Raw genomic sequence first — 16,684 nt, forward strand, 5'->3', positions numbered from 1 at the left:
AATGTATATAACATATATTTCGGATATATATATATATATATATATATATATATATATATATATATATATATATATATATATATATATCAGTATAATATTAGCCTATAAATAAAAGTCTACAAAATTAAATTTCAAAAACATAAAAGATATAATACAAAAACCATAAACAACTAAACATAATTGAACATACAAACATGTACCTATAGTTAAACAAAATAAAATAATACAATCCATTTATTAAAAAACCTTAAACATATTTAAAAAGATACAAACGTAAACAAAAAAGTATTGTAAATAAATTCATAGAAGGTTTCCAAATATTTCCTTATACACAACATTTTTGGTTTCACTAATCAATTTGGATTCCTTATCTAATAAAACAATCTTAATACCTTCGCGAGTCTTCACTCTAGACAAAGCAACATAAAGCTGGCCATGTGTAAAAACCGGGTCTTTTAAATATAATCCAACACGCGATAAAGATTGTCCTTGACTTTTATTTATAGTCATTGCAAAACAAACCGATATAGGAAACTGTCTCCTTTTTAACTTGAATAGAAGCTTCTTATCAGACGGTGTAAGACTTATTCTGCTAAGTAAAGTACGAAATCCAATATTAGTACCAGAAACAACTTAGCTTCAATGACGCGATTACCCAAACTAACAACTTGTAGTCGAGTTCCATTGCACAACCCTTTTTTCTGATTAATATTCCTTAGTAACATAATAGGAACTCCAACCTTAAGTAACAAACGATGGTTTGGCATTCCGGACATCTTTATACCATTAAGAAAATCAGGAGAGTACAACGTGGGATCAAAATCCTCAGATACACTTTCAACCTCGTCGATGCTATCTGAACTTAAGTACTCCATTTCTTGACCAGGAAAATATGCTAACATACGATCATTAATCTCTTGAACCACATCATTTAAGGGATCAAGCAACGCCCGTTCTGGAAAGTAAGTAAGATCATTAAACCTATCTAACATAGAAGGATAAACAAAGTCTATTAAATCAGACATAGGATCAAGGGAATCTTTTATTAGAAGATCCTCTGGAATTGATATAGTTGCTTCACCATCATTAGGACCACCAAGATTACCTTGACCAATATCCAACAACCAATCAGCAAATTGTTTAATCTCTAAAGTATTTGACATTTGAGAACCAACAGTCAACCTCATGTTCTTAGTTAGTTTCAAAACCTTACAATTTGACCATATGTAAGAAGAACTAAATGTGGCGTTCACACAATCGTTTCTTGTTCCATTCTGTACAACAGGTAAAATCTATCTGAAATCACCACCAAGAACAACTACCTTACCCCCAAACAATGACCCGAAAGTGTTGCCCAAATCAACGTTCATAACATCTTTTAGGGTTATGTCCAACGCTTCGAATGCATGTTTATGAATCATGGGAGCTTCATCCCAAATTATTAATGATGTTTTCTTTAATAACTCAGAAACATTTGTATTTCCCTTAACCTGAAAATGTTGAATATGTCAACATTATATTCAATAAAATAACTTAGCTGCCTCAATTTTAAATTTGAAATAATCTAGACTTATTGAAATTTATAATAGTTACCTGACATTGTGAGTCCTCGGTAAGATTGATTAGAATAAGGAATCTGGAATGAGCCGTTCTACCGCCTTCTAATAATAAAGATGCTATTCCACTTGAAGCAACATTAAGAACAATTTCTCCCTTTGACCGAATTGAGGCAGATAAACTTTTCCATAAGTATGTTTTGCCAGTACCACCGTAACCATAGATGAAAAAAACACCACCTTTTTTACATTTCACGGAGTTGAATATTTCGTTGTAAACGTTTTTTTATTCATCAGTTAGAGATGTGTACAAAAGCTTAAAATCATTTGACAAACAATCCTAATCATAAGATAATTCTTCCATCATAAGAGGATTCATTGACGTAGACACAGATTCCTGATCTGGAAAAGGCATGTGTGAAAACCTACGTAGAGATGAATTGTTTGATACCAAAAACTCCTCAATATGAAGTAATGCCAAGTACTTCAGTTGCTCGTTACTAAGAGACAAACCTGAAAAAAAAATCTACCTTAAACTAAACTAAAAAAAAGACAAGTTCAGACATATAACAAAACTAACCTGGATTCTTATGTTTCTTTTGTTGATGATAAAGAATCCCATCGACTAAAAATTGCCATGTATTATCCCAAACGTAATCAGGTCTTGATAAGGAGGATGTTATAAGCATTGTTGCAAACAAATTTCTTAAATAATATCCGTTTGCGGTATGGCTTGCTTCCTCAATTGCTTCTATGTACTCCTTATCATCGTCTAAAAGACCTCTTCTATAACATGCATCTCTAAAAGAATCACAAACAAAACCATCTACTGTTCGAATATCTTCAAAACATTTTGGTCCTTTAACCTTGTTTAAAAGTATTCTTAAGTAGTATGCCTCGTCAAATGATGCGGGGACGACATGAATTCTACCAATAGCAAACCCACTTTGCCTTTCTACCCATTTTGGTGGTGATGTTTTTTTCCATACAAACTGTGTTGGAAACTCAGCATATGATAGCCTCCTTGCATGCTCGTAGTTTCTATTTGCTACCATCCAACAAGTAAACATTGAAACTGAATTGGAAGTCTTGGTAAGAACATCTTCAATATCTTCCTCAGGGCCATAAATTACTTGTTGTTGACCAGGTAAATGAAAAGGAAGTCTCGTAACAGCCGGGACCCTGTAATGAACATCAAAAGCAAATATTCTCCAAGAAGCCTCACATGCAGAAAGATATCTACAATCGTAAAAAGCTTTAATCTCATCTACTTGAGAATCTTCATTGTCGGCGGTGTTATTTTGGACAAGGGAAATTGTAGCACGATCTGGACCCTTATTTATATATTTAAACAAATACTTGATTGATCCTTCTTGATTGCACCACTCGACATTTATATGGGCTTGATACTTTCGTAAAAGAATTTTTTTGTAAGGCACAACACTTCTATTATCTAGATTTATACCTTTCTTAACGACGTAACGTCCATTGTGTAACACCCCGTAACCGCAGCGGAAACGTAAACGGGATGCAACAGACACGTCTGATATCTACAGCATTGCTTATAAAGGAAACACCACTACATTAATTTACACCATATTGCATTGTTCCGAGTTTAGTTACCGTCTAGGCGTTAGCACATAAGTTTTACCAACATTACATTAACATATTTAATACAAAAAGATCATTAAGCTTCCACAAAAAGCACGCATCGTCAAACATGTAGCAATTAATCCAGTTTGGGGGTACCTAGAAAGCATGTAAAGAAAACGGGTCAACTACGAATAGTTGGTGAGTTTCACTAATTTAAATAAACAGCGACAAGTCATTATAATAATCATATATTAACGATGTAATTATGCTGAGCCCACAAGTGAAACCTCTGACTATCCACATACAACCCCGTGGCATACTCCGCCCACGAACCTGCCCCAAACCACTATGCCTAACATTACATAGCAAAATAAATAACAACAAAATAGACATGTGCAACTGGCTGGGAAACATCAGCAAATCCATGCCGGACCAGTTGGGTTTGTCAGACCAATAGTACTATTCACACTCTACCGGCTTTTAGCTAATCACTCGTGTTACGGTGCCTTACAATGTTAGCAACTCAGACAATTACCATCTTAGTACATTTCCGTACGATTCCCGTACAATAAAATATATATAAATACACGCAAATCCATGCGTTCAGTATGTACTTAAACATTTTGATAATAACATGCTTCCCGCCCCGAGAAAATATTTAAAAACAATTCAGAAAAAGGGGCTCGTGAAACTCACCTTATCGCAAGCAAGCAGGTAACACAGTACGTGAGCTACTAGTCCGGATCTGTAATACGATCCCTAAGTTCGTTAGTATACAATCACTATTAATATAACTTTAACCGTGTTAACCGGTACATCTGGGGACACTGTTAACCCAGTACTGTACCCGTTCCGGGGGCAATGTTAACCCAGAAACACTTCTCCGGACTCAGATTGTGATATCGTTTAGAGTTCAATAGTTAAAATTACTATTAGTTCGTTTTCCCCGTTTTGCGTGCCTAGCACGGTTATCCGTTTTTACGTTTCAAAAATGAGTTTGGTCACACACACCCGAAAATAGTTGTTGACTGATAATTTAATTAAAGTTGTGAAATTAGAGCTCGGTTTAGACGCCCCGATTGGCCGCGGGACCCGTTTCCGTCTTTAGTGCACCGGAAACTGTTAAATCGGATAAAATTACCCAAATCATCCGAATTATTTTCGGATGATTTATTTTTACCTGTTTAACTCAGTTATATGAAAATAGTTCATTTTTAGGGTTTTTATACACCAGTCAGCTCGTTTAGGCTAACTTTACCGGTTTACGCGTTTTAAACTTTAAAAGTTTGTTTTGCACAAATAATTATCCGTTTAATCTCGGATCTTGAAATTTTGCACAAATCACTTTTTGACAGTGGAGAATTTTATAAAAATATTTCCAAAATTAATTTTTATATTTAAAGTTTATTTATCTATTTTTAAACACCATTTAAACACTAAATATGTCGTAAATACCAAACAACCTTAGAAAATCCCAAATTTTTCCTGGATGACCCCTGCCATTCACATAGTCCCATGTAATTTTTCCAGAACCAAAATATCTTTTTACATGCCATTTTCACTAAAACCGAGCTAGAAAACCCTAGAACTCGTTTAACCGAAAAGCCTACTTAGACTTCTCCAACTGACCTAAAGTTTTGTGTGTGACTTTTACATGTTATAAAAAGCTTATCTGGAATTTTCCAGAATGTATCATGATATTTAAATATTTTTCACCATTTTAGCCAAAACCGAGCATTAAATTCACCAAATATTCATCCTTTGTCCAAAAATTACCAAATTTTCACAGATATCATATTTTCATGTGTAGATCATCTCTGTGAAATTTCGTAGCCTAACTCTAAATGTACCACAATCTGTCCAAAACACATACACCATAAAAAAAACCGAACTACCTTGTGTTTTTAGCTTCAAATCGCAAGGATCTTGCTTTCTAGCCTTTATTAACAACTAGATACAACACCTACAAGCACAATAATACCACACCAAGAAAGTTACACCCACAATCAAGCCATTTCTTTCATGGGTTCGGTTATGATTTAAAAACAAAGGTTTAAACCGTAAAAATTCGTTTTTGGTTCGTTTAACTCCTTTCTTGGACCAAGATCCCTTGTATAACCCGTATACATCACTTGATCATTCAAGAATCAGTTTTCATCTCGGGTTTTCACCCTTTTTCACTTGAAACCTCATTTTCTTGCAAATAAACTCAAGAAAAGAAGATGAAAAAGTAAATAACTCGATTTTTACCTTGCTTTTCTTGCTACAAATCCGGGTTTTTAGTTCATGATGTGGAGAGAAAGTGGAATCTTGCAATGGTTGTTTTAAAAAAAAAAACTAACAAGAGGCAAGGGGTATAACCCCCATGCCGATCGGAAGTGAGGGGAGGTGGGGTGGGACCCACCTTTCCATTCCTAGCCACTCATTTGGATTTTGGAAATCCGGATAATGTTTTGGATAATCTGGTTCAGTTTGTTTTCCGGTTAAATGTTTAATTCAGCTTAAAACGAGGCTAAAACGGTCGTTTTCGGCTTAACAATGAAATTTATATAAAACCGATTTAGAAACTTTAAAAACTTAAACCATGACATTTATTAACTTAAAGCATCATATTATTAATAATTGCGCATCTTTTTCGGCTTGATCGATCGTTTCTTGCTCGGTTTGGTATTAAAGGTTTCGTTTAACGTACCGACGTACCATTAAATCGAAAATTCTTTTTCTGTGCTTTAATTCACTTATCCCGAAGCTTTAATACTTCGTAAACATCACCAAATATCATATATCTCATCTATAATGTAATCCTCGATTCGTTCGGGCTTCAATAATCGTTAATCGGTTAATCGGTTAATCGTATTTCCAATACGATTAACTGCATAATCGAGTATAATCCGTACTGTGAATCATACATACTCGTATAAATGAATTATAATTCATATATTCATTACTAAATAACACATAAATAGTATATACCGGTTAGGGTATACCTTATTTTGCCGGAATCGTTACACTTTGTCTCTTCTTTTATAAAGCAGAAAACCGTTGGAATCTATACTTGTCTCATTTTGAAATCGTTTTGGGAAATTTTTGGAACATTCTCTATCAATCATGCAGCTACAGCTCGGATTAGCCTCACCACAAGGACCATGAAGCATATGATCTGACACAAGCTGGTATAGGTCAGGTTCAGTGACCTTGTCAGGAATTTCACTTGAAATAAAATTATCTGTATGGGACAGATTGTGAATTTTATTCTCTGGAGCAATGAATAAGCAAATATGGGTATGAGGCAGACCACTTTTCTGAAACTCAATCGTGTAAACGGCTGCATTTTGAATAAAACAAATAAATTAGCAAAAATTAAATGAAAAAAATATCTGGAATAAAAAGTTAACAAAATATGAAAAAAAATATTAAATAGAAAACCGAACCTGCTTTAATTTTTTCAAACAAAGCCTTATCCTTCAACAACTTAATCATTGAATCAAGCTTCATTTTAAAAATCCGACATAGTATATTTGGCCTATCTTCCGAATTTAAATTGGTATTATTTAAAAAACGTTTGACTTCTGGCCAACAGGGATTGCACGTAATGGTTAAGAAAAAATCTGGATATTTTTAGCGTCAGCATATTCACTAGCATTCGTTGCTGACGTATTTTCTTACATTTTGCAGGTGACCAAAGTTAGCGCTTGGGGAGACGAAATGCTATGAATATCCGATGGCTCAGATTTGTTTTGTATAAACTTAAAATTCTAAATGGTGGTTTGTAATTATAAAACAAGTAATCTTTTAAACACTAAACGGGAAACTTTTATATCCCGTCTTTTGTATATAAATATTTATAAGTTAAATCCACATGTTTATAAGTCTTCCGCTAATTGAACGTAACTCTGATTTATTTACAAATGTGGTACCAACATAGGTGTCACACGCCTAGGCCGTGGTCTTGGGTGTGACAAGTGTTGGTATTAGAGCCATCGATCTTAGCGAATTGGGTATCATAAAACAATACCCAAGCTTCGATCCAAGTATAGTAATTAACTGTTTATTTGAAATAGGGATAAGATAGGCTGGTAACCTTTTCTTTCCCTTCTCATTCTAAACCACCCAAAATGTTTGATGTCATTCAAGACTTATATGGAGAACTTTGTGCGCAAGGCTAAAGAGGCTAGAATCGCCAAACCTTTTCCCGAGGATAATATGAGTGAAAGTGTAACATCCCGAAATTTCTTGAATAATAGTTAATATATTATTTGCGTCGGGTGAAATAAATGAGTTAGTGGAATGATAATAATAGTAATAATATATGAAAGAGTAAGTAGGATAATTAGATGGGATTAGTTATGGACCAAAAAGAAAAGATGGGCCTTAGGTCCATGGGCTTAAGGGAGTATAAATACCCCCTTAAACCCTAATCCTTTTCATTTCCATCCATCTTATTCTATACACACTCAAACAAAGACACACACACCCCTACACCATTACGGCCGCGAGCTAAAGGAGCAATCCGAGACCAAACCGAGCCTATAACTTGATAGATCTTGAACGTGCAAGCAAGATACAAGATTGTAGTTCATCAGCAAGCTAACCGTAACCTTAAAAACACGTAAAGGTATGTCCTTTATCTTTAAAGTTTACGTTTTTATAAACAGTTAGTCTCGAAACTTGAACCTAGAGTGGATCGGGTGTAAATGAGTATTAAAGTAGCAAACTTGATGTTAGAAACGAAGTTACGGCTGCATAGGACTCGTTTAAAATAAACCTTAGATCTAGTATTGAACGTTTTTAGCTTAAAGGTCCAAACTTTATACCTTTCCGTGCCGAGTTTTACCCGAATTTGATCATCGGAATATTCACGGGTTTGGGTAATATCATATAAAGGGGTTACACGTTAAAACGATGATGATTATGGGAGTTGAGAAAGAACCCGTAGCTGCTGCAGTAACTTTGCCTTAAGTTTGCGGGTTGTTAAGTTCGCTTCATCTAAGTTCGCATGTATACAAGTTCGCCTACTGTAAACTTCGCTGCATATAAGTTCGCCTGACATGTAAGTTCGCTTATATATCTAAGTTCGCTTATCAATAATTCGCTTATATATCTAAGTTCGCCTACATTAAGACCCGGATACATAGCGACTCGTATATGTATATATACAGGTGTACACACGTGATGGTATGCCTTGTAAGGACTTAAGAGATAAGGTTAAAATAAAGGAAAACCATAAAAATGCTAAGTAGAAGTAAGCTAATTCTAAGTCATTAGATTAGATCAGATGAGTATTGATACGTGTAACTAATACAGTTAGCCAAGCTCAGTTAAAGAAGGGATCAACTATTAACTGAGAAAGAGACAGAGATCAGGTGAGTTTCTAGCCCCATTTCCTTGTTATGTTTTCGGGGCTGTGTGCATACTCGATGTGAAGTGTGAATACACTTACCTTAAGTGGTAAGTGTATGCTATAGATGTTATACAAGTAGCTATTATATAATGCTTGTCGGTGCGTGAACGATCTTCGGATATTGCACGTATCGTCAAGGATAGTGAGTGTCAAGTGGTTATTAGTGTGTATAAATGCTATGATGTGACTTGCTTATTATGTAAATAATGAACTGATAGGAAGTGTGTTGGTACATGATGTCAGTAGTTCAGTGTCAAGTGTTATGTTTGTGTCTGTAATCGTGTTAGTTTGTTTTGGTTTGATTTAGTTAGGTTGTCTCACAAGTTCGCCTAATATAAGCGAACTTGTGGACAAGCGAAGTTATTGACAACTTCGCCTAATCTGTTAGGCGAAGTTGTCGTAACATATATATACATATGTTACGGGTTGTATAGAGAGAAGTAAATTTCAGAACGTGTAATTGTGATTGAATATCACGTGTTGAAAGGTTGCAATACAACGTGGCTTTTGAGTATTGTAATGTGTATGTGTGCTTGGTTTTAACGTATATCGCATCCAACGCTCGTATCGTCTTAAGTAGGGATTCCGCACCTATGTAGAACGAGATACTTCCGTGTAGATCCGGCTGGGAACCTACAATTGGTATCAGAGCATTTGCTCGTGATTGTGTGGTTCGGGATTATCACACGAGTGTAGAAATCGTTATGTTCGACTATTCGCGGGACGAGTTTGTTGAGTTTTAACAAGATTATCAAAGTGATAAAATCCCTATTTTACCAAAAAACGCAGCGGATATAAAAGTTTTAAATCTTGTTAATATGATATGTATAAAACCACTTTTACACATGCAAAACCCAAACCCGGATCCAAATACGAATTACACACTATCAAATACATGCATGTCACTATAAGTCAATGCATGTTACTACTACCTTTCAATATGACATACCGGGTGAAAGAGATTATGATTGAAAGGTAAGAACTTGAATATGGAAGCTCCTCAAGCTAGCATACCCCAAGCTTCAACAACACACCACTTCTAGCTAGGATTTGCACTTGAAATTTTCTTCTTCTTTTCTCTGTTGGATGAAAATACCCAAGAGAGGAAGAGAGAAAAGTTTACTTGAAAATTATGTGTGTTATGAAAGAATGAAAGATAAAGACTTGGTTTTATTCAAAGGCATCTTTCTCTCCACCAATAATAACCATTGCATGTCTCCACTCAAACATATAATAATATTACATTTGAAAGAGTATTATCTTTTTCTTTTATAAAACTTTAAACATATATATATATATATATCCATACATATATACTTTTATAAGTTTATAACTTATAACTTATAAAACCTATTATATGTTTAGAGACATGCTTGGTTATTATTATTCACATATTGTTATTTAACCAACTTAAATAACACTATGTAATGTTCTTTCATAAAACATAAATCATCCATATGATTTGTTTATTACACAAGTACATTTTATTTAGAAACCCCTTTCCAAATAACTCAAGTGTTAATATTCATTTGTTATGATCACATCATATATGAACGAATATTATCGGTGTTTGTCTAGCTTGTTATTGGGTATGACCCGACTTGGATCATAACGTACTAGCCACATCAATTTAATATCTCTCTTGGGCAGACCGAGTCCAACAATCTCCCACTTGCACAAGATACATAGAAGATTGATGCAAGTAGCAAATACCTCCTAACTACGGTTTGCTACCCCTAATACGCATGATGAAGTGCCATTCAATAACATCATCCCTTTCAAGTCCCATACTTGAAAATGATTTAGGTGAAACTTTTATATATCCTTTTGCCACAAATGTCATGTTAAATCCAGAGACACAGAGTGATCATTCTCTATTGATTTAACTTGTCAAGCCTTAGACATTTAACTCTCAACGAATAAGAGGGACAAATTCTCTATTGACTACATACGTCTCTCACTATCACCTTGTACTATACTTGAGCTTAGCCTTATGTACTGACATATTTCAGAGCAGCGAAGAACTAAGTCAAAGCATAATAGTCAATGAATATCAAGACCCAATATGTATCTCAGGTCGGAGGATCTTATGAAGTTCGCCTTTACTCAAATTTACTTATGATCACAAATCTCAAGGATTCCATGCAGTAAAATTAAGAGCGGGTCAGTCCAATATTTATCCCTTAAAAATCTATGAACCTTGGCAGCAACCCTTTTCTATATTCAGACCTCATGAATATCTACCAATCCAGGTTCATAATAGTCTTACTTTCACATTTGTTCCCACAACTATGAACGACTACGGACGTTTAGAATAATTCAAATTATTCATGGATTTAAACATACTAAAATGGAACATAACTCAAGAACATGACAATAACCAAAACCATATGATTGAGTTAAAATAAAATTGTTCCAATATCCAAATACAAATTTTTGATCAAATCCAATCACTAGAATATCGAAGTCCTAAGGCGCAAGTATGACCCTCATGCTTCGGCCTTTCAAGGAGTTTCGTGAGTGGGTCCGCAATGTTTTGATCAGTGTGAACTTTGCGAATACATATCTTTCCTTTTTCAACATCATCCCTTATGTAGTTGAATCTCCGCTCAATGTGCCTCGTCTTTTGACGAGCACGAGGTTCTTTGATTTGAGCAATCGCACCCTCGTTGTCACAAAAGATCTCTAGAGGGTCCTGAATGGTACGGACTACCCCTAGATCGGTAATGAACTTTCTAATCCATGCAGCTTCATGAGCTGCCAATGAGGCAGCGATGTATTCTGATTCAGTGGTGGATAAGGCTACCACATCTTGTTTTGCCCTCTTCCATAAGACAGCACCACCATTGAGAACGAAAACATATCCCGATTGTGATCGAGAATCATCTCGATCAGTTTGGAAACTCGCATAAGTGTAACCCTTTACAACGAGTTCCTCCTCACCAGAGCCATATATTAGAAACATATCCTTAGTCCTTCTAAGGTATTTCAATATGCTCTTAACAGCTATCCAATGGCTAGTTCCCGGATTTTGTTGGTATCGACTTGTCATGCTCAAGGCGCATGACACATCCGGTCTAGTGCAAATCATAGCATACATGATGGATCCTATAGCAGATGCATATGGGATACCACTCATTTTGTCTTGCTCATCCTTTGAGCTTGGACATTGAGAAGCACTCAACATCGTTCCTCTTTGAATAGGTACCAAACCTTTCTTAGAGTTTTCCATCTTGAACCTTTTCAAGATCTTGTCTATGTATGCACTTTGATTCAAACCTATCAACCGCCTTGATCTATCCCTATAGATCCTTATTCCCAGAATATAGGCGGCTTCACCAAGATCCTTAATGGAAAAACAGCTTCCAAGCCAGGCTTTTACACCTTCCAAGGTTGGAATGTCATTTCCAAACAGTAATATGTCATCGACATATAATACCAGAAAGGTTATGATGCTCCCACTAGCTTTCTTATATACACAAGCTTCATCAGCGTTTTTGATGAATCCAAATTTCTTAACTTCATCATCAAAACGGTGATTCCAACTTCTAGATGCTTGTTTCAATCCATAGATTGATTTCTTCAACTTGCACACTTTGTTAGGATGTTGTGGATCGACAAAACCTTCAGGCTGAACCATATAAACATCTTCATTAAGATGCCCATTTAGAAAAGCAGTTTTGACATCCATTTGCCATATCTCATAGTCATAATATGCGGCTATGGCAAACAATATCCTAATAGACTTTAGCATCGCCACGGGCGAGAAAGTTTCATCATAATCAACCCCTTCATTTTGAGTGAAACCCTTTGCTGCAAGTCTAGCTTTATAAGTATCCAAGTTTCCATGCATATCAGTTTTCTTTTTGAAAACCCACTTACTTCCAACGAGTTTGGAATTTAGAGGTGGAGCAACCAAGTCCCATACTTGATTGTCATGCATGGATTGCATCTCAACATTCATGGCTTCTAGCCATTTGTCACAATCAGATTGCGATATTGCATCTTGGTATGTGGTGGGTTCATCCGAATCTACCACGTAGCATCCATCCATGAAAAATCCATATCTCTCAGGTGGGGTGCTAACTCTACCAGATTTGCGAATATTTTGTGTGTTTTGATCAACCATTTGATCATCCTCAACAACCTCTTGTTGATTGCTAGTGTCAACCAAACGTGTATCGGCTTGTAGTTCTCGATCCTCTTCGATTTCTACAGTTCTATCAGTTCCTTCCATAAGGAACCTTCTTACCAAGAACTTAGCCTTTCGAGCTATAAACACTTATGCTCGCTTGGATTGTAGAAATAATATCCCATCGAATCCGTGGGATATCCTACAAATATACACTTAGTGGATCGACATTCAAGTTTGTCAGGGGTGTAGATTTAACATAAGCCTCACAACCCCGTACCTTTAAATATGAAAATTTTGGAGCATTTCCATGCCATATTTCAAAAGATGTCCTATCCACTTTCTTGGTTGGTGCCATATTTAAAATACGGGCAGTGGAGATCACAGCGAAACCCCAAAATGATAGAGGTAATGAGCTTCTAGCCATCATGGATCGAACCATGTCTAATAAAGTTTGATTCCTCCTCTCGGACACACCATTATGTTGTGGTGTTCCAGGTGGAGTAAGTTGTGAGACAATCCCACAACTCCTAAGATGTTCTAGAAACACATCATTGAGGTATTCACCTCCTCTATCAGAACGTAGTACTTTGATTGTTTTGTTGAGTTGATTTTGTACTTTATTTTGGAATACTTTGAACATTTCAAAGGCCTCATTTTTGTGTCTTAACAAGAACACATACCCATAGCGACTATAATCATCGGTAAAGGTAATGAAGTATCTTTCACCATTTCTTGTCATTGTCCTAAGAGGTCCACATACATCCGAATGTATGATACCTAATAAGTTTTTCGCCCTCTCATTTGTTCCATTAAAGGGCTCTTTGGTCATCTTTCCCAATAAACAAGATTCACATTCATCAAATGAATCAACATTTGATTTCAAAAGACCATTCTTTCGAAGTGTATGAATACGATTCTTGTTTATGTGACCAAGACGACAATGCCAAAGAAAAGTATTACTCAAATCCATTTTGAGTCTTTTGGTGTTAGCTTGGTACAACGAGTTATCAATGTATGAGTCATCATGAATTAATTCATACATGCCATTAAACGGCATTGCTTTAAAGTAAAAGACATTATCCATGAATACATAAATACCATTGTCAACAAACTTAAAATTATAACCAGATTGTCTTAATACGGAAATAGAGATAATATTCCTAGTCAAACTAGGGGAATATAAAATGTTTTTCAAAATAATTTCCAAACCATTTGGAAGTTTTAAAACATAATCTCCTCGGGCTTGGACGTCAACATTTGCTCAATTGCCCATGAAAAGACTTATATCTCCTTTCTTCACTTCATTTCTTTTTTTGAACCCCTGCAATGAATTGCATATATGAGTTCCACATCCGGTATCCAATACCCATGTGTTAGAAGAAATAATATTAAGATCAATGTGAATCATGAAAGTTGTACCTGAGGTTTTCCGCGCATCCCTCTTAGCTTTCAACTCCTTGAGATACGTCGGACAGTTTCTCATCCAGTGACCTATCTCACCACAACCAAAGCACGGATCCTCAGCGCTAACCTTTAGCTTCTTTGGTTTTGGTTTCGCCTTTGCCTTTCCCTTGAACCCCTTCTTGACTTGCCCCTTGCCAACGGCAACCCTTGCCTTTGGTTTCGGGTGATGCCTTTTCTTTGAGCCACCCTCATTGATCGCAAGAACGGGTAAAACCTTTTTACCCATGCCGGCTTCAGCTGTCTTAAGCATTGCGTGAAGCTCACCAATGCTTTTGTCACATCCGTTCATGTTGTAGTTCATGACGAATGTTTCAAACCTTTTAGTTAAGCCATTTAGGATCAAATCCGTGGCTAACTCTTTTGAGACGGGACAGTTAAGCCGTTCAAGCCGATCAATGTGGCTCTTCATCTTAAGTACATAAGATGAAACAGATTGGGTTTCTTCGAAAATGACATGCATGAAGCGCTCGAACTGTTTCGAATCGCTCAACCCGAGCTTGAGTAAGGAACATTTCCTTAAGCTGGGTAATCATAGAGATGTTCAAAACGGTTTGGGACTAGGAACCGAAACCGGTTCCTATATTCAAAACCCCATTTTAAACCGGTTCCAGGCTCGAACCGGTTAGGGAACCGAACCGGTTCTCCCACCCTCGGACCCCTAACCTATCTAACCGGTTCCTAACCCGGTTCCTGTACTGTAACCGGTTCCAACCGGTTACAGTGTAAAAAAAATTTTTTTTTTTCGTTTTTCGTTTGCGATTTGGATTCTAAACTACGATTCGTATTTGTATAACATGAAAAAAAAATTAACATAAAATTCATTTTATTTACTTTAAGAAGTTCAAAAAAAAAGGTTACATGTTTTAAAATCTTCAAAAACAAACTAACAAAATATTAAACTTATAAATATAAAGTTGTGACATATTATTTCTAGAAAAGCCTTCTTGTTCGGCGTAATTATTGAGCGGCGACTTCTTCCTCGGAATTACTTGTAGAAATGCCTTCTTGTTCGTCGTGCACTCGAACATCAAGTGGTGTTTCATCTTTGAGAGTGGTTACGTGTTGAATACGATCGATTGAGTCCAAGTGATCATTTAAGCAAATGCACATCTCCACCGACTCCGAATTTAGTCTTGTTCTTCTCACAAATATTACCCTGCAATACGGTTTTTCGATGTGTTTCTTCAAATTTGAATTCGAAAGTGGGTTTAAATAAACCCTACAAAACTTGCACCGAGCCTTCAATGAATGGTCACTCAATTCAACCAAATCCCAATTGCACCAAATCTCTTGATTACGATTATGAGGTACAATACGAACGAAACTTGATTCGGCGTTGGAACCTTGACCAACCGATGATTGTGAGGCAGCCATAACAACAAATATGAATATAGAAGAAGAGAAAACAAGAGATTAGAGAACTCAAAATGTTGTAATAGCATTTTTTTGTATTTTTTTGCGTTCGGGTTTGCGTTTTGAGTGTTGTGATGAACCCATGACACCAAATACCTATTTATACTAGTAGTGGGGTGCTTGGGGGAGCCAAAAAACGGCTATTTTTGACCCCAACGGTCAAAAAACGGCCAAAAAAAACGATTTCCAACGGCTATAATCGATCCAACGGCTAGAACCGGTTCCTAACCGGTTCCCGATGGTTCGGTTCCAGAACCGGTTCCGGTTCGGTTCCGGTTCCTACCCGCCCCCACTCAGAAATGCAAGAACCGGTCACGGATCATCGGGTTGAATCAGATAGGGTCCGGTCCCTACAAAAAACGGATAGGAACCGGTTCGAGTCCACCGGTTCGGTTCCAGGAACCGGTTTCGTTGATCAACCCTAGGTAATCATGTCATACGCCCCATGATTCTCGAAATCCTTTTGGATCTCGGGAATCATTGTTCCCAACATGAGGCAAAAAACTTGCACCGAATCCTCGGTGTATTTTAACCAATTCGCGTAGGCATCTAAATCGTCAACGTTTGGTTCATCGGGAATATGATCATCTAAAATATAAGACTTCTTTTCTTGCTTGAGAACAATTCTCAAGTTTCGATACCAATCCATGAAGTTGTTATAGTTTAGACGATCCTTATCCAAAATGGATCTTAGTGGTAAGTTATGCACGGGTGGGATAATAGTGTTTGGTGCGTTGTTTGCGGCCATCTAAAAGAAATTTTAACAAAGTTCAAATTAGTATTTTTGATATTAATAAAATTTAATCTTTAATACCCTTTAATGTCTCCAAGACAATTATTGATTAAAATCTAGAACCCAACGTTTCATTCAAACAATAGTTAGGTGACCTTTATCCTACTATTCAAATTAACAAGGTAGTCAACGTTTGACGATTGCAACCCTTTGCAACTTCTAGTTTTATGGGATCGGTTAAACATCATATGTTTAGTTGGTATGTTAAATCCCATCAACACCTTTGAACGCCATGTTAAGGTGATCCTATAGTCATGGTTTCAAATCAAGTCGTCCTACTTATACACACGTGTGAGTTTACTCATACAAGTGGTTAGGTGATCCTAATG

The 16,684-nt window shown here is 36.3% G+C and overlaps 2 protein-coding genes across 2 annotated transcripts; both read right to left on the minus strand.

The window, feature by feature from the left end:
- Positions 1 to 300: 300 nt before the first annotated feature.
- LOC143616961 (uncharacterized) lies at positions 301 to 1,187 on the minus strand. The gene is made up of 2 exons (XM_077089650.1): positions 694 to 1,187; positions 301 to 589 (listed from the first exon to the last, which is right to left on the minus strand). The coding sequence occupies exons 1-2, from the start codon at positions 1,185 to 1,187 to the stop codon at positions 301 to 303; spliced, it is 783 nt and encodes a 260-aa protein (XP_076945765.1).
- A 105-nt stretch (positions 1,188 to 1,292) lies between these two features.
- LOC143616964 (uncharacterized) lies at positions 1,293 to 3,045 on the minus strand. The gene is made up of 5 exons (XM_077089651.1): positions 3,022 to 3,045; positions 2,137 to 2,890; positions 1,986 to 2,069; positions 1,594 to 1,796; positions 1,293 to 1,490 (listed from the first exon to the last, which is right to left on the minus strand). The coding sequence occupies exons 1-5, from the start codon at positions 3,043 to 3,045 to the stop codon at positions 1,293 to 1,295; spliced, it is 1,263 nt and encodes a 420-aa protein (XP_076945766.1).
- Between the last annotated feature and the right edge of the window lie 13,639 nt (positions 3,046 to 16,684).

This window comes from Bidens hawaiensis, unplaced genomic scaffold (assembly GCF_021521415.1).
Source record: "Bidens hawaiensis isolate Kalapana, Puna unplaced genomic scaffold, B.hawaiensis_p1.1 tig00050704_1, whole genome shotgun sequence".
Classification (NCBI taxonomy): domain Eukaryota; kingdom Viridiplantae; phylum Streptophyta; class Magnoliopsida; order Asterales; family Asteraceae; genus Bidens; species Bidens hawaiensis.